Here is a 27,476-nt window from a genome sequence, read left to right as displayed (position 1 = left end):
ATGTTGCGGTAGGGTAAGCATCGCTTTCCGTCTCTCGGCTCTCGGCTCTAGGTGTCTACTGTCTAGCCGGTCGGGCGGTGGGGGCGCGAAGAGCGCCGGAAACGCCCGAATGATTCGCCTCTTGGTTTCGCATCGTCTATGGCGCGGCGCAAGCCTAGCGGGCCGACCGACCCGAAGTCCCAGGTCGCGACTCAGTCAGTGTGCCACCGGCAACCGCTTCGCAGGCTTCAGAGAGATACATACCGAGTCGAAACGGACGGCGGAAAGAGCGAGTCATAAGCGCAGGGACACGTTTTATTTTAACGCGAAGCATCTCTCGCCAATCGCGATTCTTCGGTCGTCAGAAACGAAGGCCGGCCGATCGATTTGACCGCCTTGTGATCAGTTTCGTTTCGTTGTTGCTTTGTTTTATCTCGGTCGATCGAAGAGCGCTCTGTTCGTTCGTATCGTTATATTGTAACGAGATATATACGAGAAGGAAAATTTAAGAAAAACACTGTGGTCTGTGTTCGGGGTATTGAGGTCAATGGAAGAAAAGGTTGAATCGAGATAAACGGAGGGGGGCGACGCGCCGAGAGAAAGATATAGTTTTGTGTCTGTTGTTGTTGCTGTTGGTGTTGATGTTGTTGGTGGGTTTTTATGTTACCGTAATAATATACCTGTCGTTGATCGACGAGGGCGGATTATTGGAGGAGTTAAAAGTGAAATTGTTGAAATTACACAGCGAGAGATTAAACCAGTCATCTCGTTGTTCTTGTTGTTTGTTTGTTGTTTGTTTGTTTATTCGTTGCCCGCGTTCGTGGTGAAGGCGAGTACGGCGAATAATATAAACACCGAAAGAACGGAGAACGCCCACGTGACGAAGAATTTTACACCGTCGACGTGCCGACGGGAGAATTGAGAAAAACGGACCGGAGGTCTCCACGTGCTGCTGCAACAGTCAAACGAGTATCATATATATACATACACAGAAAGAGAGAGAGAATACGTATACTTATACGTACGCATATGTCGACCAAGCTTCGATGAGGAGGAAATTTTTTTGAAGAAAAAAAAAACAACGACAACGACTAAAAAACTAAAAGATAAACAAGTGTTGTGATATATCAGTGTCACTTATACGTACAATATATTATCCACGACTTTAGAAATTTTCGTTTGACAAATCGTAAAGATATATAACAAATTTTTTCATTCGAATGTTTCCCGTTCGTCATGCGGTGTTGTTTCTATCTCGTCAATCGTCCAAATGTGTGTGTGGATGTTTGTGCAGCGGGTGTGCGGTAAGGTAGATAGATAGATACATAGATAGATAGGTAGATAGATAGATAGATAGGTAGATAGACAAAAGATAGGTACAAATAGTCGCACCATAAACGGTAGCAAGGAAGAGGAGAGTGTTCAACAAGGAGGAACATGAATCGCGTGTGTAGCGACGAATAGACGTGGGGGGGGGGGGGGAAGGAAGAAGAAGAGGAAACAAGAAAGAAACGAGAGGAAAGAATCGGAACTCGCGGGCGCGATTATCCGGTGAATTTTTGCGAGAACTACTATTGCCGAGAGAAGCATCGCCGCGATGCTCGAGGACCAGCCGCTCGACCTGAGCGTCAGGGTTGGCGACTATCCGGAGTTCGAAAACGATCAAGAGCCGGCCGACCTCTTCGAACCGGAAGTCAAAGACGTCGACGAATCGGCCGCCCTCAGACTCCAGGGCAATGCCGCCGAATATTCGTCTCAGGGCGAAAGGACCTGCTCCGAGGACTCGGACGATTCCTGCTCCGACAATAACCAGAAGAACTCCACCGGTACCAGGTCGAGGTCCAGGCCTCCAGGCACGAAACCCTACAAGAAGAACCTCATGAGGCGATACCGTGAGTCTCTCTCTCTCTCTCTTTCTTTCTTTCTTTCTTTCTTTCTTTCTTTATCCTTACCTGATGTTTTACATTGATTTTTCCACCCCGATAATAAATATAAAGAAAAATAAATGTACGGCGTTATCGTTTTTCTTTTTTTACTTTTTACTTTTTACATATCATCGCGGACATTATTCGTCGAGATCTTTTGTCGCGTCTTGAGAACAGAAATTGAATGGTTGGACTTTAATTGCTCGATTCGTTTGTATATAAGAATGTAAAACGATAACTTTTAAGGGTAGGTATGAGACGTACGGTCAGTACAAAAATTTGTCGTATAAAAAAATATAAGAAAACGAAAATTTAACAGAGCAACTGAAACTTATCATATTGAAATAAACTTTCTTCAGCCTCCTTCAGGTTTGTTTCGGCCACGTCGTATTGTTGAGGAAAAGAAATCTGTAAGGAGGGTCGAGAGTCGGGTCTAATTTGGATAAGATAAAACGTGACACGCGTTTCTTAATCTCTCTCTACCCTCGCCGATTTTACCCCCCCCCCCCCCCCCCCCCCCCCCCCAATAAAAGATTATTATTGTACGGAGGAAGGAGGAAGAAACGAAGAAAAAGAATGAAACGCAATCACGTTCGCAAAATTATTATTATTAATATTAACATAGAACTTTGTGAGATCACGAAACTGTGCCGAAATTCTTTAGAGGGTGAGATTTAAACGCTTTGTGTATGTAATAATGATTTCTACGCTCTTTGCATTATCGCGACAAATACCGTTGTGTAATATATATATATATATATATATATATATAATACATATTATAACGTACGTGTAATATTAGGTGAAATGATGAGGGGCGGAGGGGTATGGGGGGTGGAAAACTTGGGTGTTGTTTCGTTTATATTCTTATTAATTTTCTCGCCGAATTTTTCACAACATAAAAATGATTTATAAGTAGCATAATGTGTACGTATATAGTGTAACAACAGTTGTATGTATGTAGTATAATGTTACGTTTACAGAAAATATAAAATGATTCTCATGCATGTTATATGGACGTATGTCGAATATATATATATATATATATATATATATATATGTATCGTGTATGTATATGGATACCGCAGCCATTGGGCCGAACGAATAAGAGCGTGCGAGTTAAAGCGAGCAGAAAGCGAGGATGTAATTTCGGAGATAAAAATATTACGCAAGGCACCTTGCGAAGGTCGAGACCCAATACTAGTACCAGCAATACTGTGTACGCGGAGAAAGAGAGAGGAGCACACATTTGTACATACCTATTAATATACATATACGTACGTCTATATATATATATATGTATGTATATATGTATACGCGCGTGTGTGTGTATATATATATATATGTATATGTGAACACCGGGAAAAGACGAGTCGAGTCGAAATTGTCTGTGGAGGTAGGAAAAAGATGGAAAAAGGAGAAAGAGGGAGAGAGAGAAAAACAGAATATTCCACCGAAACGATTAGATCAGGGATTTTCTCTCTTTTCTTTCTTTCTCTCTCTCTCTCTCTCTCAAACTTCTTCTTTCTATCCACCCATCGCTCTTAACCTTCCCATATTCTATTTTCCGTTACGTACAGTATTTATAATATACGTATATACAATATACCTTATTTTTTTTTTATTCGCTTGTTGCGCACAATCTGTATTTTATCTTGTTTGTCGCGGACCCCGTCGTCGCAGCGTTTGCTTCTCGTCGCGTCTCATTTTCATCCTCTCTCTTCTTCATTCTCTCTTTCTCTCTCTCTCTCTCGCTCTTCCTCGTTTCCCATCCAACCCACTTTATTCTTTCTCTTTCTCTACATACAGAAGTACACACATCTCGTATATATAATACACACAGACTCGCATTTGACCAGCAATTATATTCCGTTGATAAATCTTGCGACATTGCAGAGTTTGACCTGCCTCAACCCCGCTAAAATTAAAAATCTTTTTTCGTCTCCGACGTCTATCTTGAAGCTCCTGTTGCCGGTCGGCCACTGCTAAACACCTCGTATATGTGGATCAAGGGTTCGACGTCTCGCGAGAGAGAGGGAGGGGGTATACATAATACGTTATATACACTTATATAAATTACATTCTTCGGATTTTTGCTATAAAAAACACCCTTACATTATACGACTTCTCTCCGTTTTTTCGTGGTCCGTTTTTTTTTTTCTCTCCGCACTTGTTCCTAATATTTGTAACTCTGCGATTCTCTTTGACGTTTAACCCTTTCGATTTCTTTTCCCTTATGCTTGTTTTTTTTTTTTTTTTTTTTTTTTTTCTCTCTCTCACCTCATTCTTATTCTTATTATTATTCTTCGGCTACGCGTCGACCTCCCAAGAAGAATGACAATGTGAATTTGAAAAAGAAACGGAAATAGCGAGACGGTCAGTTGACGGAGAAAGGGGGTGAAAGTGCGGGACGAACGAGGGACAAAACCCGGAACCCTCTGGGTCGTCGTTCACTTTTCACTTTTCCAAATTCCCGTTGAAAACGGAATGACCAATTTCGGGATGGAGGGGGGGGAGCGTCAAGGCTGCTACACAGCCAGACCTGTTGTACGCCACTCTGTGTAGTATACATATATGTACTACCCTACTGTATATCTACTTGTACAATACACACGATTGCGTGTGTGTGTGTGTCGTGTACATTACTTGCATGCATGGTTTGAGTACACAAATTTTAGCGCAACAGTGCGAGGAAGAAGCGCTTTGCGAATTGAGCGAAAGAAAAAGGGAAGAGAAAGTTTCGAGAGAAGTTTAATCTTTCAAGGAGGCTACGGAAAAAGAAAATTCGACCAAGTTTTCACCTCGCCATTTACCAATTTAGTCACACTGCACACTATTTTACGCACACACACACACACCCATGTATATATATAGACTGCAATACGCATGCCTACTTATAATGTACATGTGAGACGAATTACCTTGGTGATTTTTTTTTTTTCTTTTAACGTCAAAAGGTCTCCTCCCCCCTCCCCTCCGTACAATATGTACGAATATATATGTAGGTATTTATGTATACATAAAAGTACATAAGATTAAACGTTTAATAATGTATATTGCATGGGTAGAAATGATACTTTTTTTTCTTGATAGGAACCATCGTTGTTTCTCAACTTCATGGGATTCAAACAACTTGTACTTCTTTTTATCCTCTTTTTTTTTAACATCGATTACGTGTTATAGCTTGTCAAATTTTTTTTTTTTTTTTTTTCGTCTTCTCTCTCCTTTTACACCGAAGTTTCGTTGCGAGGTATGAAAATTCGTGGGAAAACACTACTCTGCTATTATTTTCTGAAATTTTTTGTTATTCTTTTTTTGTTTTCGTTATTTCGTCTCTCTTGACGAAAGCTCGGTGACGCGTTTGATACTGAAAAATTTCAAGAACTTAAGGTTTTTTTTTTTCCTATTCCTGGTCCTAATCACCGTCACTAGATTACATTATACACGTACGTATAATATCGAGGGAAAGAGGAAATTGGACGATGATTTTAGTACCGGAAGTCGTTGCAGTCGGTGGGGGCGAGGTTGAAAGTTCTTACTCAGTCGTACTACGTGTGTATGTATGTATGTAACATGTATGCAGCAGCAGCGACGACGAAGGTGAATATATGCTATAGGCATAACCGAACTTTGAATATACATGTAACGCGCGTATGTATCTGTTGTGTATACATATATACATACATATATGTATCTATTTATTTGTATATATAGAAGGTAAAGGGGTAAACCGAGCTGGAAGTCAGACGGTAGCCGCCTGTCGTAAATGAGCGAAAGAAAAAAATTTCGAAAAAAAAAGAAAGTACGAAAGAACGAAAGAAAGGGGAATGGAAAGATTTGGATGGAAAGAGAAAAGAAAGGATTGAGCATAGATGCATAGAAAATTGGGCGGCATACCTCGCGTCTCTCGGTCCGTCTGCACGGAGGGACCCAAAACGGTACCTTGACCTTTTTTTTCTCTTTCCCTTTTCCCTTTTATTATTTTTTTGCTTTTCTTCTCCTCGCTAGAAAAGATCAAGAGTAATACGGTGTGTATATATATATATATATATTGTAAGTTGTGCTTTTCGTTTCTATCTTTGCGTATATATTATTTAGATTTATACACTTTGTCTTATATACATGTACAGTATTTACTTGACTATTCATTTTAGTCGTATGTATATATATATATATATATATATGTATTCCTAATTTTCTTTATTTGGATTATTCGATTTTTTCTCACCGATTTCGCAGCAGCTCTCTGCGTCATACGTAAGTCCGTTTGACTTTTTCTCTACTCTTTTCATTTCATTAGCTTCTTACTTACTTACTTTCTTCTCCTCCCTTTTGTTATTTACGTCGTCGTCCCCCGGGTGTTTATCAAAGATCGTTTACCTCTCTTGGGAATGCGACGAAGAAGGCGGTACACGTCGTGTTTTTACGATTGTCTGGTCTCATTTCCCACACACTCTCTCTTTCACATTCTCATTTCTTCTTTTTCTCGATATATCATTATCACCGTATTGCACCGCCGTCTCGGAAAACAATTGTGTAAATTTATTTGCAAATATTTTTATCCGACGTGACACACGTGGTGCAGAACTTTCCGATGACTCGGGTCAATTCCCGTTTAGCTGAGTACATAACCTGTGTAATAATATAAGTATGGAAGAGCGAATCGGGGAAAAGTAATGCTATATAGATGGACAAAAATCGTTGGAAAATAATGAATTCACCAATGTGTGCAGTTTCAATGCAAACTAATGGCTTTGATGGAGAGACTCATTCGCATCGCCAGCCCAGACACTTACTCACTGATTCACACGTCGCCGGGTTACCGGTTCACTTTTACTTTTTATTTACATAATTATACACACACAATGCCGTTTTAACTCTGTCGCAGATGTATGTACGATTTTTCTTTTCTTTTTCTTTCATGTTTTCCTATTTTCGCTGTTTTTTTTTTTTTTTTTCTCGTTGACACTCTTTCAACTGTATAATTACACCTGTTTTTTGATTATGATAGGACAAAGTTTATTGAATGGAATTGAGAAAGAAGTGGAAGAGAAATAATCGTCGATATAAATCGTTTTATGATTGTCATCGTTGTGGTTGTTGTTATTATACAATAATATAGTGTTTCAATTACACTTGCAGCAATTTGGAAGGATTTGATGTATTGGGGATGAAAATAATAATGATGATGATGATGAACTTACTTGTTTATTTTTAAACCGTAGCTTTGTGGAATCTATGCGCTTCCCGGTATCCGCATAATAAGTATATATAATACGTGTATTATATATGTATACATGACTCCGGCATAAAAGCCTCGGAGTCATCGTTGTATTTAACTAACGTACCTTCTCCCCCGCTTTTCTATCTTTTCCAACAAACCACGGCGACGTCTAGAGACTTATTTAAATAACTAATGATTCGGGGAATGATCGCGGCGTTTTACCTCATTACGATTCAGGATATTATCCCGGCGCGGAAGGAAGGACTCGCTTCCTGTGTCCCTCCCTCCCTCCCTCCCTCCTCTTTAAGATTCCCTCTTTCCGTCCGTCCGTCGTCGTCGTCGTCGTCGTCGTCGTGTATGCAGTCGTACATACATACTGTATATATAATCCTCGCATCCTTTGACGACAAGTATGAATTCTTACTCTTTCTCTTTCTCTTTCTATTCTTATCCTTTATTAAACTTTGTTTTTTCTTTTCCTCCTTTTATGAGGCTTCAAATTAATTATCCATTTATTGATATATATATATATATATATATGCTTATCGTTATTATCAAACTTTTATTGACATATATCTTCAATAACTGTTCCGTAACACAATTACACACGTAGTTTCGTTTCAATTACGTGTATAGTATATATATATATATATGTATATATACATAACGTATGCATACATGCATTTACAATGCAGTTCAATTTGCTTCAGAGGGAAAAATCTAGGGTAGTCCGTCCTTGTGCCTCGTTCGGTTTGTAGAGCATTGGCACGGACGCGTTTATATATCTTGTGCACAACGTCACCGGGTCAGCCGATCTATATACCTTGTACAACACACACATATATTACATACGCATATATGCTGAAAGTGAACGAGAAACGTTTGTCAGCGAATATAAAGATAAAGATAAAGAAAAAAAAAAAATAATAATTGTTTTCAATTATTTGCAAATAAAAAGTACGTGAAAGAAAAAAAGAGGATAAAATTCTTCAATTAATGCACCAGCAGCAGCAGCAGCAGCAGCAGCGTGTTGCGTGTGAGGTGGTTAATACACGTTCATAAAATACTACCTACCTTACCCACCTCTATATTTCGTCTCGTCTCGTCTCGTCTCGTCTCGTCTCGTCTCGTCTCGTCGTGCAGCGAGGAGGAAGACCCGGACGCGCTCGATGCGCGAGCCCTGACCTACATAGTCGGCAAGGCGTATTTACGTGGATACATAGTCATACGGGTGTGTATATAACTCATCGAGAGAGACGGGCATCAATCTACCTATCCTATGGCCAATGACTGTGTCGTCATTCTGTTACACGCTGTTATCGCACGCCGGTATATGCCTACATATTATGTGTATAGATATATATATATATATATATATATATATATGTGTGCGCTTGTGTTTTACAGGAATTTTTTGTCGCTTTTTTATCACCCTTTCACTACCATTTTTTGTTGGCGATTATACGCGACATCGTGAAAATCATTTACTTATTTTTATTAAACGAAAGATTTACGTATAAATCGAATACAGTTGAGAAATTATTATTGGGTATGCAGAATCGATTTTTCCATTTAATCAAATGAATGATAGAAAATATTATTAAGCCTATGCAATATGTATTTTCACGATATTCGGGCTTGACGGGGATATATAGAGGCGACGATACAGGGGCGGGGGAGGGGGGGGGGGGGGGGCAAGAAGAGTGAACCGACGAAGTGAGAAAGAGGATAAAAAAATTTTTGAATAAAAAAAAAATCTATGACCAACCATCTGCGGGGGGGGGGGGGGTGGAATCCGAAGCTTCTCTCTCTTTCTCTCTTTCTCTCTCTTCATCTGTCTCCGTTGTAATATAATATAACATAATGCCCCAAGTTTTTTTTTTCCTCCTAATCTGGCATTATTATACCTGCTGCAACGATCCTTTCGTTGGTTTTTCTTCTTCTCGCATACCGTTAGAAAAAAGATTTCCATCAATCCATTCACTCACGCACGCACGCACTCATACACACTTGAATATAACGGGTCAGGATGCGTTATATATATATATATATTAAAAAAAAGAAAAAAAAAAAAAAGCGAACCACCTTGCTGACGCTGCTCGACTAGGATAACCAGGTCCTAGGGATTCCAACTATGTTGCTGATGTGCTCGGTATAAGGGGTGCGAAGGGGGCGAGGAGGGCGTAACGGTACCACAGCTTCGACCCTCGGGATTATTTTTTTCCTTGCCGTTCACCTTATTCGTGTAACGATGATGGCGATGCTGATGCAGTCCAGTTAGTCCGATAGATTTTATTTTATCCTACGACGATACGTCGAAAGGGTAGAACCGCTCACAGTCGCGATCAGAAATTAGAATAATCCCATAGATTATGGTGCGATTGCGTGAATTTTGCGTGAACCTTTATTCACCGAGCGGATTTAGTAAATTGAATGAAGCGAATTCATCAGTCGAATGTACAAGAGGGTATTCAATATTTTGATAACGCGATGGAAAAAGTATGAGTTCATTGAATTGGTTAAATTGAAAGCGAAATTTCGTTTTTATAATTTATGTTTTAATAAATAAAAAAAAAAAAAAATTTTTTTTTTATTTTTGCAATTTTGTAAAAATCATTTGATTTAATTTGGTATTTAGAAGGAAATATTGTGTTTCCGTGATAATATTTTCTACAAAATGCGTCTACAAATTGATTTTTTTTTTTTTTTTGAGAAGAAGATGAAGAAGAAAAGTCAAACGTTTTCTCCGAGTTGCGATTTCCTTATCAATTTCTTTCCCAAAATAATTCTCCCTTTTATTGTTTATCGGTTGGTAATATCTTATTATTGCAACAACGAACTTTCAAACGTTCGAATTACAATCGTACTAGGCGTGCCGGAAAACAGATTTCCGTTTCGGAGCTGCTACTTAACTGCTTTATAACTGTGCGTATGCGCTTTCTGAAGTTTGCGTTAGTATATAATATTTTACAATATATAGGTACTAACGTGTCTCTCTCTCTCTCTCTCTCTCTTTCTCTCTCTCTCCTCACCCGATGATTTCCATTGAAAACGATGCCTTCGATATTTCTGGGTCATGGCTGCAACGGTGCCGCAAGCTTGTCCGCCTTCCTTTTCATCCCTGCACTTTTCTTTTCCTTTTTTCTTCTTTTTTTCCCCCTTCCTTCCTTCCTTTTTTTTTTATCCTTACTCTCTTCATTCCCATTATTCTCATTCTTATTCTTCTTGTACGTTCTATTTTCCATTGTAACGCCACTTCTCCTCCTCCTCCACCTACGTTTCTTCTTTTACAATAATAATAACAATAATAACAACATCCATGAATATATTATACTTGGATAATATTTTATTGTATAATAACAAACGCTCGCAGCCACAAACATTTCCACACACGAAATTCTAACCTGCTGATGGATGTTTGGCTTAACGCAAGCTTATGGGTAGTAGGTAGGTAGGTTGGTAGGTAGGTAGGTAGAGTGTGTAGGAGAGACGTATTCACTCTCGATTTCGAAGCGTAAAAGTGGGTCACACGACGCCGCCGCTTCGCGGCTGCACTCCACGTTTACGTTCTACTCGACGTATTCTTTCCTGTCATGTCGGTGTGTTCGAACGACCCCCTTCCCTTCCTTTCCCTTCCTCCTCTTTTTCTTTTTATTTTCTTATTCTTCTCATTCCTCTTCTCCTCCGCATCCTTTGCCAGAAATCGAAAGTGCATATACGGATTATTATTGTTGTTTGCATAATTGTAATATATATATATACGTATATGTAAACGTAGGGAGAGGTGTAGAGGTTTGTTTTTTTTCTTCTTGTTTCTTGTTTATAATTAATTGCGAATGTCCTTTCTTTTTTATCTACTTATTTATCCTTTTTGCATAGCGAAAATTTTTTTTAACTTTATTAATAATGATAATAATTTGGCCAATATAATATGACGCATCGATCGATCGATCGAGCAGTAGAACTTAATGCGAATTTTGCGATTTTCGCGATTTTCCTACACCTCGGGCATGAGTTGGTACGAATTCCGGTCCGCATTGCTATTCATTCGCGCCGTCGTTGTAATAAATGCTCGTTCATCCGTGCCGCCGTTGACCAGCCGACAACGTGACGTCAGATAGAAAGAGAGAGTGCACGCCGTGCTTGCCCAGAACTAATGTAATTGTGCAATCGAATTTTATTATACACGCCCAGGTTGTGTATTCTCACTTTATTTGCGGCTACTTTGCTCGCTCGCTCGCTCGCTCGTTTGCTTGCTAAGAGCCTTGCGAGAAAGTCGAGTCGACCGAATCGCCGAAATGCCTGACCTTACTTCACACATCGCGAGTATTACGCATTGCAATACGTATTCTGTCTCTCTCTCTCTCTATCTCTGTGTGTGTGTCGTATAATTATTTTACATGTGTGAAAGATTTTGCAATATTAACGAAATACGCGATATATAGACGTTATAATATGTCATGAGAATGATGATAGTAATATGGAGGGAGGGAGGGAGGTAAAGAAATACCATTGTATGAAGAAATTTTTGATAATTTATTTATTTTCATTCTTCTTTTCATCAATCAGCGTTACTGCGATAAACAGACACAACTGAAAATTCTATTATAGAATTTCAACACGTCTTATCAGTATTTATATTTTTCCCTTCAAGTTTTTTTTTTTTTTTTTTCTTCTTCTTCTTCTTCTTCTTCCTTTTCGAAACAATGGAATACGATGGTGTAGAAAAGGAGAGACGCGGTTCTTATTTTCTATCATTTTATGTCAATCAGGTCTTCTCATGGCGTCTCTTAACAACTTCTTGTTCTCGATGTCGTCTGTAATGAGCGTTACAAATATATATATATATATGTATAAATAAATAGTATAATATTGTGTCGTCGCGTGTAACCTGTTGGTAATGCACGTACCATACCCGAGACCATATCGTCTGTCTCTTTTTTTATAGAAATTATATACTGCACACGATATGAAATGCTTTCCCCCCGTTACTCTCGTATGCATTAAACACCATATAAACTAGAACGTCGATAGTTTCTCTTATAATCGGCAAGTTTTCTATTATACTCGTACGTACGCGTACCTACATACCTATATCCATCTAACCCAGACCTATACCTACTACTATACATACTTGTAAACGTGACGTTAAAGATTTTCTAACGCCTTTTCTATCCCCCTCCCCCATCTTTGAATCATGCTTTTTTTTTTTTTTTTAGACCACAAAGAACGTACGGATAATATTTCATTAATGTCTTCCCATTTCCGGCTAACTTTTTCTATAGTCTATATATTCTATGCGCTCAGCGATGACTCGAACGTCGCATCGGCTGCGTTAGCGCCAGGCAGTTAGTATAGTTCGCCGGAAGTGGGCTGGTATTAAACCCTTTGAGTCATAGTGGCTAGTTTTCTTACCATCTATTTTATATCCACATTTTTATTTCTTTTTTTTTTTTTCTTTTTTATATATTTAGACAACTTTTTAACGTATTGCTTTGCCATTTTTTTTTTTTTTCATTTTTTTATTTGCCATTTATCATACCGGGTAACGATTGGTTTTCAACAATTGAGTGCAATTATTGCGATGTAATGTAAATTGTTTTTTTTTTTCATTTTTTTTTTTTTTTTTTTAGAAACCAATTGTTTGAAAAAAAATCGTGAAGATTGAAGGAATAATTCATTGCCGAGAACGTTAGTTACCCTTCTACACGTATACGTGTTTTACATAAATTAGAAGTTTCCAGGGTCACTGATTACGAATCTGAAAGCAGATTTTGAAAGAAGTTTTCTTTTTTTCTAACCGTATTCGATCAGATTTAAAATTTTTGTCCAACATATTGGATCCAACATCTTGAATTTTGAAACTCTGATTTCAGATTCGTAATCAGTGATTCCGAAAACAATGATTAAAACAAAAAACAACTATCTTATTATAAAAGTTGACTCATTGTCAGCGCAATGAAGTGTGCCTCAAAGAGTTATCGAATATTGCTAAACATTTATTAATTATTAATGATGAGAAAACCGATAAAAAAAAAAATTAAGATGAAAAATGTATAATAACAAGGATTCAGTTTTTAATTTCGCACTTTAAAAATTAAAATCACATCCAAGCACATACATGCAACGACATACAAATTGAAGCTTGTAGAAAATTGAAATTTTCTCACAAGCATGTCAGGGTAATCACTTAAAACACACGAATGCCTCACATTTGTGCAACTTTTCCGTGCGTCACTAAATATAAATATATGATTTATATATATATATATATATACAAAATACACTATACCTATATATATATATATATATATATACATATATATATATATAGGTATAGTGTATCTTGTGTCTGCTGGGCGAGCGAAACGGAAGTCTGGAAAAGCACTGGGTGGATCAAAATTCGTCGGCCGGGGGTGGGGGTGGGGGTGGGGGTGGAAGTGGAAGCGACTCGGCGTTTCGGTCGATGCGACTAGACGTGCCCTCCTTCACCTCGTCGTTTCTCTCCTGCGCGCGAGTCGTCGACGTGATTCAAGGTCGGCCAAGGTCAGCCCTTTCCTACCACCTACCCTTGGCTGCGTTGCTCGCTCGTTATTCCTCTCTCTCTCTCTCTCTCTCTCTCTTTCTCTCTCCGTTCATTCTATTTAAATGTCTCGTACATGCATATAATATAATATAATATAATACACATACACGTATGTCGTTTTCTGTATGATCTATAAACACGTACGTATGTATCAATACAATACAATATTTTCATATATATATATATATATTTATACGTATTTTCATACCCGCGAGTGTAACTAGAATAACAAAATAAAGAAACGAGTCTTTTCTCTCTCTCTCTCTCTCTCTCTCTCTCTCTCTCTCTCTCTCTCTCTCTTTGCATTCGTTTTTTGTTCTTTCTCTAAATTCGTGCCACGTGCACGCACGCACGCACACACAGACACACGCACACACTAAGCGAAACTATACGTACACCATATTTGAAAACATTGAAGGGAAATAAAATAAATAAACAAATAAATAAGATAAAAAACAAAAAAAGAAAGAAAAAAAAATCAGCTGCAAGACAAGTGTTTATTCGACTCGATTAAACGCATGTATAGGTAAAACGATGGATCTTTATATTCAGTTTGGTATATATCATACCTTACGTTATATACACTAATAATTTTATTTATCAAAGCTGGTTGGAAAATTGAAGAGAGAAAAGTTAAAATAAATAAAAACAAATAAAAAGTAATAAAAAATGACAAAATTGTGAAAAATCGAATTCCCGTATAGACGTGAATATTATTAAAGAGTATAAATAATAAGAGATAGGAACGAAATGAAATGTAATGAAATGGTATGAAATGAAGTGGAATGATACAAAAAACACGGGGACCACCGATGGGGGCAGCAGCACCCGCTTTTCCCTCGCGTTGGTCATGTTCTCTCGTATCGTTATACTCACCGAGTGCTAGGGGGTTGTTGCCAGGCAGGTATTCCGTGCGCGTGTGCGTACGTGCGTGCGCGCGTGTGTCTACACGCACAGACGCAGACTTAGGTATATACATACTCGTATAGTAGGTACATCCGCACGCTATGTACAAGATCGTCGACGCGATCTGTCTGCTGCCTGTCGACTGCTGGCTTGGCTTGGCTTGGCTTGCCTTGCCTTGCCTTGCCTTGCCTTGATTGCCCCCGGATACAGTGCGCAAGGCTTTCATGTGACCCGGCAACGGCGACGTTTCCTTTATTTTCATTTATTTTCCTTTCTTTTCCTTCCCATCGCTTTCCTTGCCTTTTGTTTCGTCTCGTCTCGTCTCGTCCCGTTATGTTACGTTTTTTTTGGGAAAATAATTACACGTGTTATTGCTCATGTTTCGATCGAATTATAGCAATACATTATTATTATTATTATTATTATTATTACTTATTATATGTACGGCCGTAATACAGTTGAACCTTACCCGGACCTTCGCATTGTTTTTTTTTTTAATTTTTTTTCCGGTTATGTGAGGGTTAATCGATGTATGACAATTTTTTTTACAAGCTATACATCAAAATTAGCTATATATTATTTTTTGATTTTCGAATTAGTACCGATACGTACGTAGTGTTCGGTGAAACTTTGAAGAAGGAAAATAGAAAATCTAATATAGGTTGAAGGAAAACTGTATATCTATGTATTGTAATTACTCTCGTCACGTTTAAACTTGATGTTTATTAGTGCGGTTAATATGTACATGTATACATGTTATACATATGTGTGTAGGTATATATAATACATAGTTGAATGTTTCTATTTTCTTGTAGAAATTTTTTAATATAATGCATTTAGTAAAGATTTGCACCGTTATACTCGCGAACGAAAAATTATTCTTGATTCTATAATAGGAGCAATAAAAATAATAATAATAATAATAATAATAATAACAATAATTTATGTATACATAAGAGATGATAAATAGAAATTAATCCGCATGTAAGTTTCGCTTTAACTTACACAATGCGAATGTACAAATGAACGTTGCACGTATATTATAGTTCAATTTTGTTTTTAATTTAATTTTTTTCTATTCTTTTTATATATTTAAAATCCATCTAGGAATATAATAGTATCTAAATCCTTAATGCAATATCGATGGGGAAAAAATGTGGCAACTTATATGGACATTAAGATATTGTATACAGGTATGCATGATAAGGTTTTCCGAAGAAAGTATCGGAAGGTGTAGGAAAAACAATTGTCGCTTATTCGCGAACGTAAATCGAACATTTTCATAACCGGGGAGTTAGAAATAGAGTGAAAACCGCGCGTGTCGATATAACATGTGCATAAAGTCTCTGGCGAGCCGGTTGGCTAGGTCTGGGTGATGGGTGATGGGTGATGGGTCGGCGTAGCTCTGGATCGATCGATAACGCGGACGTGGAAGAGGAACACCCAGGGAACCTCGAAGACGAAGAAAAGGAAAAAGATGTGTCATCTCACTCTCACTTTTTCCCCGAATTCTGGTCTTTTTTTTTTCTTTACTTTTTCTTTTTTTTTTTATACCCTCTACTCACACTGATCCCGTACTTCCTGGAATTTTGAAACCGGAAACTTACAAGCGCGATTAGCAACGCTTGTATAGATACGTGCAGCGGGATATCGATCGGAATGTGATCGAAATGATCTATTCTGTGGTTATTATAATAACGCAACGTTGAAACCATCCTGGCGAAGGAAGTCGGTCTTGCTTTATAAAGAAAACGAAAGAGAGAGAGAGAGAGCGAAAGAACAAGAGGAGAAGTGGCGCAACATTTTGCCGCAGGCGTATATTATGTGATATTTCCGAATGTCGTGGACTTGACGTAACTGGAGTTACTTTTTATTTATTTCTTTTGGTCACTTTTTTTTTCTTACCCTTTCGCCTTTGTACTTTCTTCGATTCTTTTTCACTTCTCGAATCGATTTGAAATTTGTGGAAGTAAGGAAGAAACGATGCGGATATGTTGTAAATATATATATATATATTTTTTTTTTTCTCATCCTTGTACAAGAAATCTGATATACTTCGTTTTGTATATAGGCATAACCGATTATGACGTCGAGCGTGATCAGATACAAAATGACGCGTTAATTGCAGGAAAATTTATCTGATAAAACGATATATGATTCAAGGGAAAAGTTTCAACGAAAGCTTATCTTTATGGTTTATCAGAAATGTTGAACCGTCGTCGATTGTCGGAGTGGTTTTTGCGGTGAAAATCACTTATACGTTTGAGAATTTTTCGTGATTCAGCGGCTAGTATCAACACACCATAATCCTCACAATTTTCAACACTTGATTATACTGACGAAATTACGGTGAGATGATACTATCGTGTTGTTAAATTATATTTTTTTTTTTTTCTTACGGATCGAAGAAAGCTTTTTTTTTTTAACCTTCGTCGTTCTTTTATCGCTACGATTTATTCTCTTGACATAAAAATTTGGCAAATTTGGGCAAAGATGGACTAACGAATAGGGAGGAAGAGAGATACAAGAAAAAAGAGATAGAATGACATTGCTCAATGAAACTGACGCGTTTTTAAGCACCAGCCACCGGGAATTCCGGCCTCTCTATGTATAAGAACAACAACACAAGCTAGAACAGCGAGTCTAAGGAAGGGAGAATTATTGCATTAAAAAGAGGATTGTATGTACGTGAGTGGGTCAAGGAGAATCGCAAGCGTTGGGCTTTCACTTCCTCTACACGAGACTCGTCGACGCGACGCGACGCGACGCTGCGTTGGATTGCAGCTGTAATATATGTACGCTTACTTCGTACGCACACATACAAACGAATCGGTACTCACAACCGCTTATAGCGAAACGAAGCGTTTCTTCAACTACTCTCTTAGTTGTAACAATATTTAGAAAATAACTTTTTTTCTACCAAAAGACAGGTGCTCGCAGGTGTCAAATGTCACACGGACGTATCATCGGATAATCATATTGAACCAATTTATTTGCTCTTTATAGTTGACGGTTTTTTAACGTTTGGGTATTCTTTTCTTCTTCTTGTATCTTTATAATGAAATAAACGACAATGATTTAACAAGAAACAGTTGTTACATACAAAGAAATAACTTGCATTTGTATGCGATCGATGTGTACCCGTAATTACACTCTGAGAATTATAGGGTTCCACAAGTAGATTAAACGAAATAAATATATCTTTTTACGGCATAGGCATTGAAAAGTCCACTTTTTGTGGTAATTATCGTTCCGTAAAGTGACGCTTTATACGGCAGCGAACAAAGTTGCGGAATAAAGTCTTTATTCCGTAGTTTTGATGCGCAGTTCGAAGTGCGCATACCAAACTGCCTTATAAAGTAGCTTCGTCGAACAGATCGCGACATAACCTCACTCTTCGTTTTGCTTTTCAATGCCCATATCGTAAAAAATATTGTACGTGGCATGCCCGTAAACCGTTTTTTGGCTCGGATAATTTCAGTACTCGCTTCCGGCTCGCCTTCAGTTCGTCCTGAAATCTTTATCCTTGCCAAAAAAAAAAAAAAAAAAAAAAACCAGGCAGTTTACGGGCATGCCACATATGTAATTTGTAAAATTTATTTCTCTACTTCAACTTCTTTGCTAGAGGTTGCATTTTTCATTCGGAATCGTGTAACTATTGTAATAAAAATTAACCAAAAATGTGCTAACGGTTCGCCAATGTTTTTCTCGTTTCAGTCGACACGAGGGAACTTCAACCGGCACACGACACTGGGGATAAAGAGGTCCTTGGATTGGCCAGCATCAAGGCGGAACCCGGCTCGACAACCGGTGCGAGACTACTTCACGACATACTTTCTCAGCATCCCCAGCAGCATGGTATTGCTGGATTACAGAACGGGTATGCTCGTCATTTAACCACTGCCCATGGACAGATGGGACAGCAACCCTATTCGAATGGATCGCTCGCCACGACGAACACCCCTGGTTAGTTATCCTCATGCATTCGTAGTTCTGTTGTTGTTGTTGACGGTTTTTTTTCTTTGCTCCTCTTATGTTCTCTTCTGACCGTCTTTTCACTCTACCATGACTAAGGCTGGAAGACATCACGGTTTTAGCTAGAAAATTAACGATGATTTACTTGATTTAATTTACGATGATTTCATTCTTTTCACGTACTACGAATCGATTATGTTTGAAGGATTATTTTCAATGGAATATAGTCAAGTATTGCGGAGAAATATATTTTTTTAATATCGATACTTACAATTAGTAACCGGAAAATGTACAATTTATCATTATATTTATCATTATTATAGGAAAACTAAACTTTTTTTTTTTTAGCCACTCCGGTATAACGATATTCATTTTATCGTAGAATTTTACAGTCATTGCAACAAAATTAAATTTTCCTTAGTCAAATCCGATTCTATTCTTTTATAGCTCAACCATGTTGCGGGACTTTTTCTTTTCCATTCCCACTTATTTGGTGTTCGTATGTGTATAATCACCCACACATACATATACATATATTACATTTTGATAAATAGACGGTATTGTGATGTTTTTTTTTTAAATTTCAATTCAAATCCTCTAGCGACACAACTGATATACTAAATCATAATTTTTCTCGATCATCGCGGTTTTAATACTAACAACAACAACCAGTTTGCGTTTACTCGTTCACTCGTTATGTTTTCTTCTTCCTGTATAATATTTCCACTCTCGTTATTCTAGAACTGGGATTCTCGGAAGTGGTATACGTGGTTTTTAATATTACCTTATCCGTAATTGGCTTCGAGCAATTATTCTATAAATTGATGTTTTGCACCATGTTGTTCAGCGTAATTTATACGCATACAGTACTTGGAACAATATTTTTTATCTCCATCCTGTGCACAGAATATTGACCGCGATGCGATGCAGCTTTGCTTTCTCGCATATATATACATTCATTATATAAGTATTACTATTTTCTTTTCAAACTGTATACATATATCTCTTATTTAACCATATTTAAATATTTTAACCTGTATGAAATAATTCCATTTCATTTTTTATTTCTCAATCAATTACGGTGTACCTACTTAACGTTTGACATCGAGAATAAGGATTTACTTGTAAGAATCATTCGGCTGTAACAGAGGGGTTGAGAAAATGAAAAATAATAAAACAACGATTAAGAAAAAGTTTTATTCTTCTGTTCTCACAGGCGGTGGATCACTGCCGGCGAGTCCGGCTGACAGCGGTGTCAGTGATGTCGAATCCAGCACATCATCGGGTGGGAACGACGACGCTAATATGTTGCTCAAGGCGCGTCTGAATCCAAACTCGGCGCTGCAATCTACGCTGGCTTCTCATCACTCCCACTTGACGACAGGTAAGTCGATGAAACAATTTTTATGCTGCGAGACTAAGAAGAAGAACAACAAGAAGAAGAAGAAGATGCTGGGAATTCGGCAGTCTGAAATTGAATTTCTTTCTCTACTCTGTGTAATTCATAGTCTATTTAACCGCATATCGCATTCCGCATTGTCGAAACTTGAATTTTGAACGCAGCTCTGGGACGGTCAGCGTGTCACAGTCCGGGCGTCTACCAGACGACTGCCGGCGGTTTCCTTACGCCCTCTTACCAGCATCCCCATCACCAACACGCCCCGGCCAGCTATCACCATCCGCACAGAAGTAGCCCTCCTCATCACCACCATGCTGGTAATAATCACGGCATGGGACCGGCGATGGGACCACCGCCCGGCCACCATCACCACCACCATCATCATCATCAGCACCAAAGTTTACAGCATATTCACTACCGCCAACCACCGACACGTGAGTTATCTTTTACCTTTATATACGGTGTGTTTGTGCGGTATGTTTTAAGCTCGGATTCGTGGTACCTGCGTTGTTGTTGTTGTTGTTGTTGTTGTTGTTGTTGTTGTATCGATCATGCGAAATATCAATATCATTCAACCTGCTGTTCGGAATATAGTAACGGTTCTCAGATTCAGTGGATAGATTTTTTTCCAGATGATCTATGTTGAAGAGAATCTTTTCCAAAGCTAGTTTAAACATTATTTATTATCATCAATGTACCAGTGATTTGTCTGTGATTTATCAGTGTAATAGACTGGAACCAGTTTTTTTTTTTTTTTTTTTTTTTTTTCTACCCCGAAATTCCGAAAACATACGAATGTAAATGGATTTGAAGTGTTTTTCTTTTTCTCTTCTCGGTATTTCTATCTTTATTTACATCGGAGAGAACACGTGACCGGTTGCCAGTTGCTTATTATAGTACGCATTGTCTCGTGGCGCAATGCACGGAGGAAAGAAGAGAAAAGAAAAGAAAAGAAAACTGCATGCAACGCGTTTTGCAGGAAGTAAATCTGGGACGTCGAGAGTACATAGTCGACTTTTCTTATAGGTGTACACAAGTACATGTAGTAGGTAACAAACTCTCATCATCATCATCATCATCATCATCATCATCATCATCATCATCATCATCATGCAAGATGATCGTCTTAGTATACTGTACACCTGTACCACAAGTTGTAACTGGGTCACGAGCGACTCGCCGGCGATATTTTCAATCTCCGTTTGCCACCGGTATTGTGGAATTGTATTCACCGTCTACCATACACCAGCAGTAGCAGCAGCAGCAGCAGCAGCAGCAGCAGCAGAAACAGAATTGTGTCTGTGTCTGCGTCTATCTGTTGCTTTACAAATATGTGTATGCATGCACAGGCACACATATTCATATATATATATATATATATATTATATTATATTATATCGTAAACTTGCAACGGGTTCCCTTTCACTTAGTGATACTTCAAACGAGCTCAGCAGCTCACTATATATAGTTGCACAGTGTTGTATATTGTCATGCAACTTGTGTGTGTGTAACAACATTATTACTAAGTCAGTTTGGTATCGTGTAATTGCGAAAAACTGTCAACTTCCGTCGCTATATGACCGATCGTTATACATAAGTATATAGGGAGAAAAAAAGGAATGAAATATAAACTTGTATTTCTTAAATTTAACTTTTTAAATACTTAGTTTCGTGTGTAGCTTCTGTACCAAAATTTTGCCCATTTTCATCGTGGCCTCAAAATTTTTGTTTTATAACTATCAATAAGAATTTGTGAGAAAAAATTTGAAGACAATCGATTAGGGCCTTGGATTCGATAATTGGATTTTCGTGTTTTTGGGAGCATTAAAATCAGACTCGGTGCAAGATGTTTCTTTTTTTTTTCTTGCAAACCATATTTAAAAATGAGACAAAAAATCCCGGATCGTTAGAGTCAGATTTGGGTCGGTTTGAGGTGGAATGCCTCATTTGTTTGTATAGAATTTTGCAGTTTTCAATATTTTCTCCAAATTCAGGTTAAATTATTGATGTCTATAAGGGTACCTATAATAATTATAACCCTCTCGATGGTGAATTTTTCGTCCGAAATTCATTATAGTTGGGAAGAAAAATAATTTGATCCTCTTATAAGAAGGAAACGAAAAGAAAAGAAAAAAAAATATCAACGATAAAAGCAAAAACGGCAACTTTTCACAGGCCTACGGATATATTCGTTCGCACGTCCGCGTTGCGGTCGTACAACCGTCAGTGCAAAGTGGGGAAAGTCCGGTGGAGACTCGCCGCTTCCCCCTTATACCTTCAATTTATATTGTACAGGTATACAAATTACAAAATCATTGTGACGCAACTCGGCTACAGCCACTCACGTACCTAGTCACGGTAATTATTATACAATCCTCGCAACGGGCACGTTTACACTTTACTTTCTCTCTCTCTCTCTTTCTCTCTTTCTTTTTCTGATGATACCCGTATGCAATTTTAATACACGTAGTTATATCTTGTGTATCGCATGTTCTACGATACATATTATGATTCATCGATCTTTTTTTCTGATTTTTGATATTATTCTTTCTTCGAATCAAAGACTTGCTTCTTCTTTTTTTTTTTTCTAATATCTTGTCGATGGATAACATAGTATAATTGCCTTGCGTATACACAAGTGTTTACGTGTTAACATCACATGTTCACAAGTACCTACGTTTAATTACACATATAGAGGTATACACCTTAGGGTGGTCGGTAAATGTTTTTTTTTTTTTGTTTTTTTTTTGGAATTCCAATGTTGATGGTCGTAGATTGGAGATTTAAATGTACAATAAAGAAAAAACGAATCTAATTTTTCCCAAATTTTTATTTCAAGACCTGAGTCTCCCTGCTGGGCTTTTTTTTTCGTTGTTGTATTTAATTCTTGATCACTGGAATCCTGGAAATTCTTACACATCTTTCTGTGCAATCGAATATAACGACGATTCGAAATTCAAAGAAGATTAAAAAAAAAAATATATATATATATATATAAAACACGACGTTGTGTAGCTTGAGAAATTATTGTAAAATAAGATGCTAGATTAAAACACCCAGGGAGACGAAAGGCTGAGAATAGAAATCTGAAAAAATTGGAAAGCAATTTTTTTTCGACATTTTTCGAGCCTATTTATGACCATCCATTATGATCTTCTATTTAACGACCACCCTAGTATACGTATAAAAATTCTGTATAAGCTTTGGAAAAGCTTTTGTATATTAATGCGATCTTTAATGTCAACGAACGAACGAACGAACGAACGAACGAACGAACGAGAGAAACTGAGACAGAGTGAATTATGGAACAGAAAATTAGGGGAGGGGAGGCAAGAAAAATGCGACGAAGAAGAATAAGAAAAAGACAAGCACAAGTACGAATACATGACCTATACTTATTTCCGCACTATACATGCCGTTTAACATTACGTGTTTCTTTTTTTTCTGGCACAAGCTTGCGGTGTGTTTTCCCGTACCGATATAAACGCGATGCATTGATACAGTACGTATGTGTTGAACAAAAAAAAACAAAAAAAAAAAAAAAAAAAGAGAGAGTGAGAGAGAAGGAGACACGGCAACGAGCTAGAAAAAATAGAGAAAGAGCGAGAAAAAAGAAAGGGGTGGAGGGAATTTGTTTGAAAAAAATAAAAATAAATAAATGTGACTTCTCGCGGTTGTTGCTGCCAATGGCGTGACGGTCGCGAACAGAAGAGAAGAGAAGAGAAGAGAAGAGAAGAGAAGAGAGAGGGATAGAAATGGATGTCCTGGTTGCCCTAGATCAAGTATTTCGCCGGTGTATTTTTAAAGAGTCGCAAGCAAGAGACGCGGCGTCAGCCGACTTTAGTTGTAGATACCTACTCGTATACCTATGTAACCTAAAGTTTAAATTGCCGCGAGAATAAGACTCATGGCTCAACGCCACACGGTTTTTCTCTTCTACAACGCCGCATCTCCGCATCTCCGCGTCTCTGCGTCCGTTCGAATCTATGTCTTTCTGTGTCACTTACACAGGTTTATAATCTTTATATTTATATAATTATACTCTCTGCTTGCCTATATATATAACTGCACACTACGTCACGATGATTGGTGAAAAAATGGAAAAAAATTTTACCACGCTGCTGATGCTATTGCTGCTGATTATACTATTAACGATGATGATGATGATGTATATTAGATTTTCTTGCAACGACTGGCCAGCAATCAACAATCACTTTCAACACAATATAGATGTATTATAATTCTTTGTTAATTGCAGTACCTTCTGAAAAAATGCCTGAACATACTACGTAGAAAATGAATGATAATATTGAATCGATATTTATAATTCGGCATACAAGCAGAGCGTGACATTTTTATGTTAATTATACGTTATAAAAAAATCGTATAACTGTTTTTTCGAAACGTGTTACGAAAATTCTTAACCATAATAAACTTTTACCTACGTTGTGTCGTTACCGTCGAAGGATCGTAGCCGCGGCCTCTGACCAAAGAAAATTGACCAATATCACACCTTGAAAAAGTGAAATCTGCGCACGAGGTGCCGCTAGTGCAGATGCTTGCGCAATAAGATATTATAATATTATTATTGTTTTATTCTTTCGCGGTTACTAATCGAACGGCGAAACTGTGCGTTAGCTGTACGCTGACAACTCTATAGGTGCAGGTATCTATATGGATAGAAATAAAATTTGTCTAGCGATTTTCTAGTCGATGATAGAATACAAATACCGTGTGTTTTATTGGATGGTTACATATATAATGTATACACAGCAGCGGCTGTAACGCGTATGATAATATTAAAACGGATCGCGTTTTGTCATGTCGAAAAAATGTCATTTGTTTCTTATACCTCCAATCAGGCCGAGTATCAAATCTTGCATATTAATACATTTAGCTTGAATCCTTCGTAGTTGTATAATTGTTATTATTATACACATGAGTGAATTTCGCTTTGGATTATATGTTGTATTCGGTAAGGGGGCGAGATTTTTTTATTTTTTTTCCCATCATTTTGCTATATTTAATTACACCAGCACATTGTTTATGTGTGTTATCAGAAATACAATCACTGCAGACAATGAAATTTGTCGTTTTATGGAAACGCGGGGTGAAAAAGTGAAAGAGGGAGGAAATGGAGAAGAAAAGAAAAAAAAATTAAATAAATAAACTCGGACGGGTTTAAACTTCGTATATCTCGTTTCTTATTTGGATACCGCAGGTATAAATATGTACGGACTGTAAATGTGTGCGCGTTATATTCTCATACCGACGTGCACCGGTTATACGATGATTGGACAGTTTAAAAATAATAGTTTTTTCTCTATTTCTTTTTCTTTCTTTTTTTCTACTTCACTTTACAACAAATCCCTGTACAGCTGTTTGTGTGCGTGTGTGCGTGCGTGTGTTTATGGGCGTGGATCTGTGAGGTATGTATAGGAATACCCACTACCCACTGGGTCAACGACGATACGGATAATACGTATTTATACATCCTCACATGATACATATCTGAGCTACAGGAATTTTATAGAGAGAAATTTCATCACTGCAGCAGAATAAACAGTATAGAAATCGTTATAGTCAGGCTCGCAAAAATGTTACATTCCGGGTATATTTGACTGATTTATTTATTTTATTTCTTTGGTTTTTACGTTATTATAAATGCGTACGGAATTGCGTTATAAATATGTGAGTGATTGGTGTAATTTTGTACGTGTGATGTAACGAAATTCAAAAACTAAGATTTTCTCAGGCAGGAAAGTTTTGATGTTTGGAAGAAGGTTGATACGAAATTTTATTGTATATAGAAATGAAAATTTTCGTAATATTTCCTGTATCGTTATTCTTTTCTTTTTATCTTGAAAATTCGCTAATCACTCGATGAAACGGAAGAGTTAGTACACGTACGAATGTCCCCTCCAAATTCGTTTTTATACATGTTTAAAATATCGCGTATAACAAACACTTATAATAGTTGGATAAATATGAAAAAAATTATAACTCCCGAATCTAGTTTGATTTGATTTTATCTATGTTGAAAAAAAAATTGCGACATCGCGTTGCGTGCGTATTCCGTATAATAAAGATTAGGGTATTGCATGCGTGTGTGTGTGTGAAAAAGGAAGCTCAAGAGAGGCGCTCGTCGCCGGTTTATTTCGCGCGCATCGCCACTCGAAGAATAAGAAGCAAAAGAAGAAGAAGAAGAAGAAGAAGAAGAAGAAGAAGAAGAAGAAGAAGAAAGTGTGGACGGGAAGTGAGCCGAGCCGCCGCTAAGCAGGGGATAACGGGCCACGCCCTCAGCCTCCCCACCGCTTCGGCGACCTAGACCTAGACCTAGACCTAGACCTAGACCTAGTCGTCGTCCTAGTCCTAGTCCTAGACACCGCGCGCCGCGGGAAGCGCGATAGAATAGTAGCGAAGCGGAGAGGAAAGGAAAGGAAAGGAAAGGAAAAGTGAGGGAAGGGCAGGGGGGGGGGGATTCGAGCTTCGCCTCCTCCTCCTTCTCTTCTTCCTCATCATCATCATCATCGTCATGGACGTTTTATTTTCAATTCGAGCACCTCTCTCGCGCAGCACAATTGCTCACACCGCATTTCTATACATATACTGGATTCGCCGGGTTTTCGTTGCGCAAGCATATTGCATGAAACGGGAAATGAGGACGGAAATACGATACAACGAAAGTTTGAAAGTGCAACTGAAGTTAATCCAGGTGTATTTATAATCGTACGTTTAATATATCCTTAAATCGGTCGTAAAGCGTGAAGAAATGTGTGATGGATTTCCGTCTTTTCTATAAATATTTATAACAATTTTTTTTTCATTGAAAAATTTTAACGCGTTCGATGGAGATATGTATATATACGGATACTCTGTGTAATCCCGAGTACGTTACATTGCAGAATTTCATGAGATGGGAATTTTGGAGACTATTTTCGTCCTGCAGCAAATGGTCGAGACTATTTCAACATCTTAGATTTGTTGCAGGATAATAATCGAATGCGATTCTTGTAGAGACTTATCGTCGTATTTTTTTCTCGGTTAATGTTTTATCGTAGAAAATATTAGCGTTGCAGGTGCGAGTAATGTTATTTAACGAAAGATGAATCACCTCGGCGACTAACCCAACCTAACCTAACTAAACTACACATCACGCGCATACAGCTATGATAACATGTTGTTTTCCAGACCGTTTTTCAATTACCCTGCTGCACATGCTGCGGCAACAAGTTACGTAGGTGTATGTATGTACATAAGAAAGAGTGCAATGACTTTTTACACCGGTGAAACGCGAGGGCTGCTCGAAATATCGTTGTTGAAAAACGAAGTGATTCTAATCAAAAGAGAAAACGTTCCTTGTATGCCGATATATGATTCGTTCACATTAATGGGCGTGTGCGTAACGCTTTATTATAATAGAGTATAAGCAGTGAGACCGCGATGCCCCGCTTCATTAATATTATTATGTTCATTTATTTA

General features: G+C 37.9%; 1 protein-coding gene across 5 annotated transcripts in view; it reads left to right on the top strand.

The window, feature by feature from the left end:
* Nucleotides 1–27,476, top strand: part of LOC124408973 (ecdysone-induced protein 74EF) — a 113,566-nt gene that overhangs the window by 71,219 nt on the left and 14,871 nt on the right. For 4 of the 5 annotated variants that reach the window (XM_046886338.1, XM_046886337.1, XM_046886339.1 and 1 more), the window contains 3 exons: nucleotides 18,338–18,586; nucleotides 19,812–19,979; nucleotides 20,159–20,428. In XM_046886338.1, coding sequence (XP_046742294.1) covers nucleotides 18,338–18,586; nucleotides 19,812–19,979; nucleotides 20,159–20,428 — 687 coding nt within the window. Of the gene's footprint in view, nucleotides 1–1,509; nucleotides 1,872–18,337; nucleotides 18,587–19,811; nucleotides 19,980–20,158; nucleotides 20,429–27,476 lie in introns of those variants that run through there. The other variant, XM_046886340.1, reaches the window with a different exon arrangement.

The sequence above is a fragment of the Diprion similis genome, chromosome 8, assembly GCF_021155765.1.
Source record: "Diprion similis isolate iyDipSimi1 chromosome 8, iyDipSimi1.1, whole genome shotgun sequence".
Lineage (NCBI taxonomy): Eukaryota > Metazoa > Arthropoda > Insecta > Hymenoptera > Diprionidae > Diprion > Diprion similis.
This window is presented reverse-complemented; position numbering and strand designations above follow the sequence as displayed.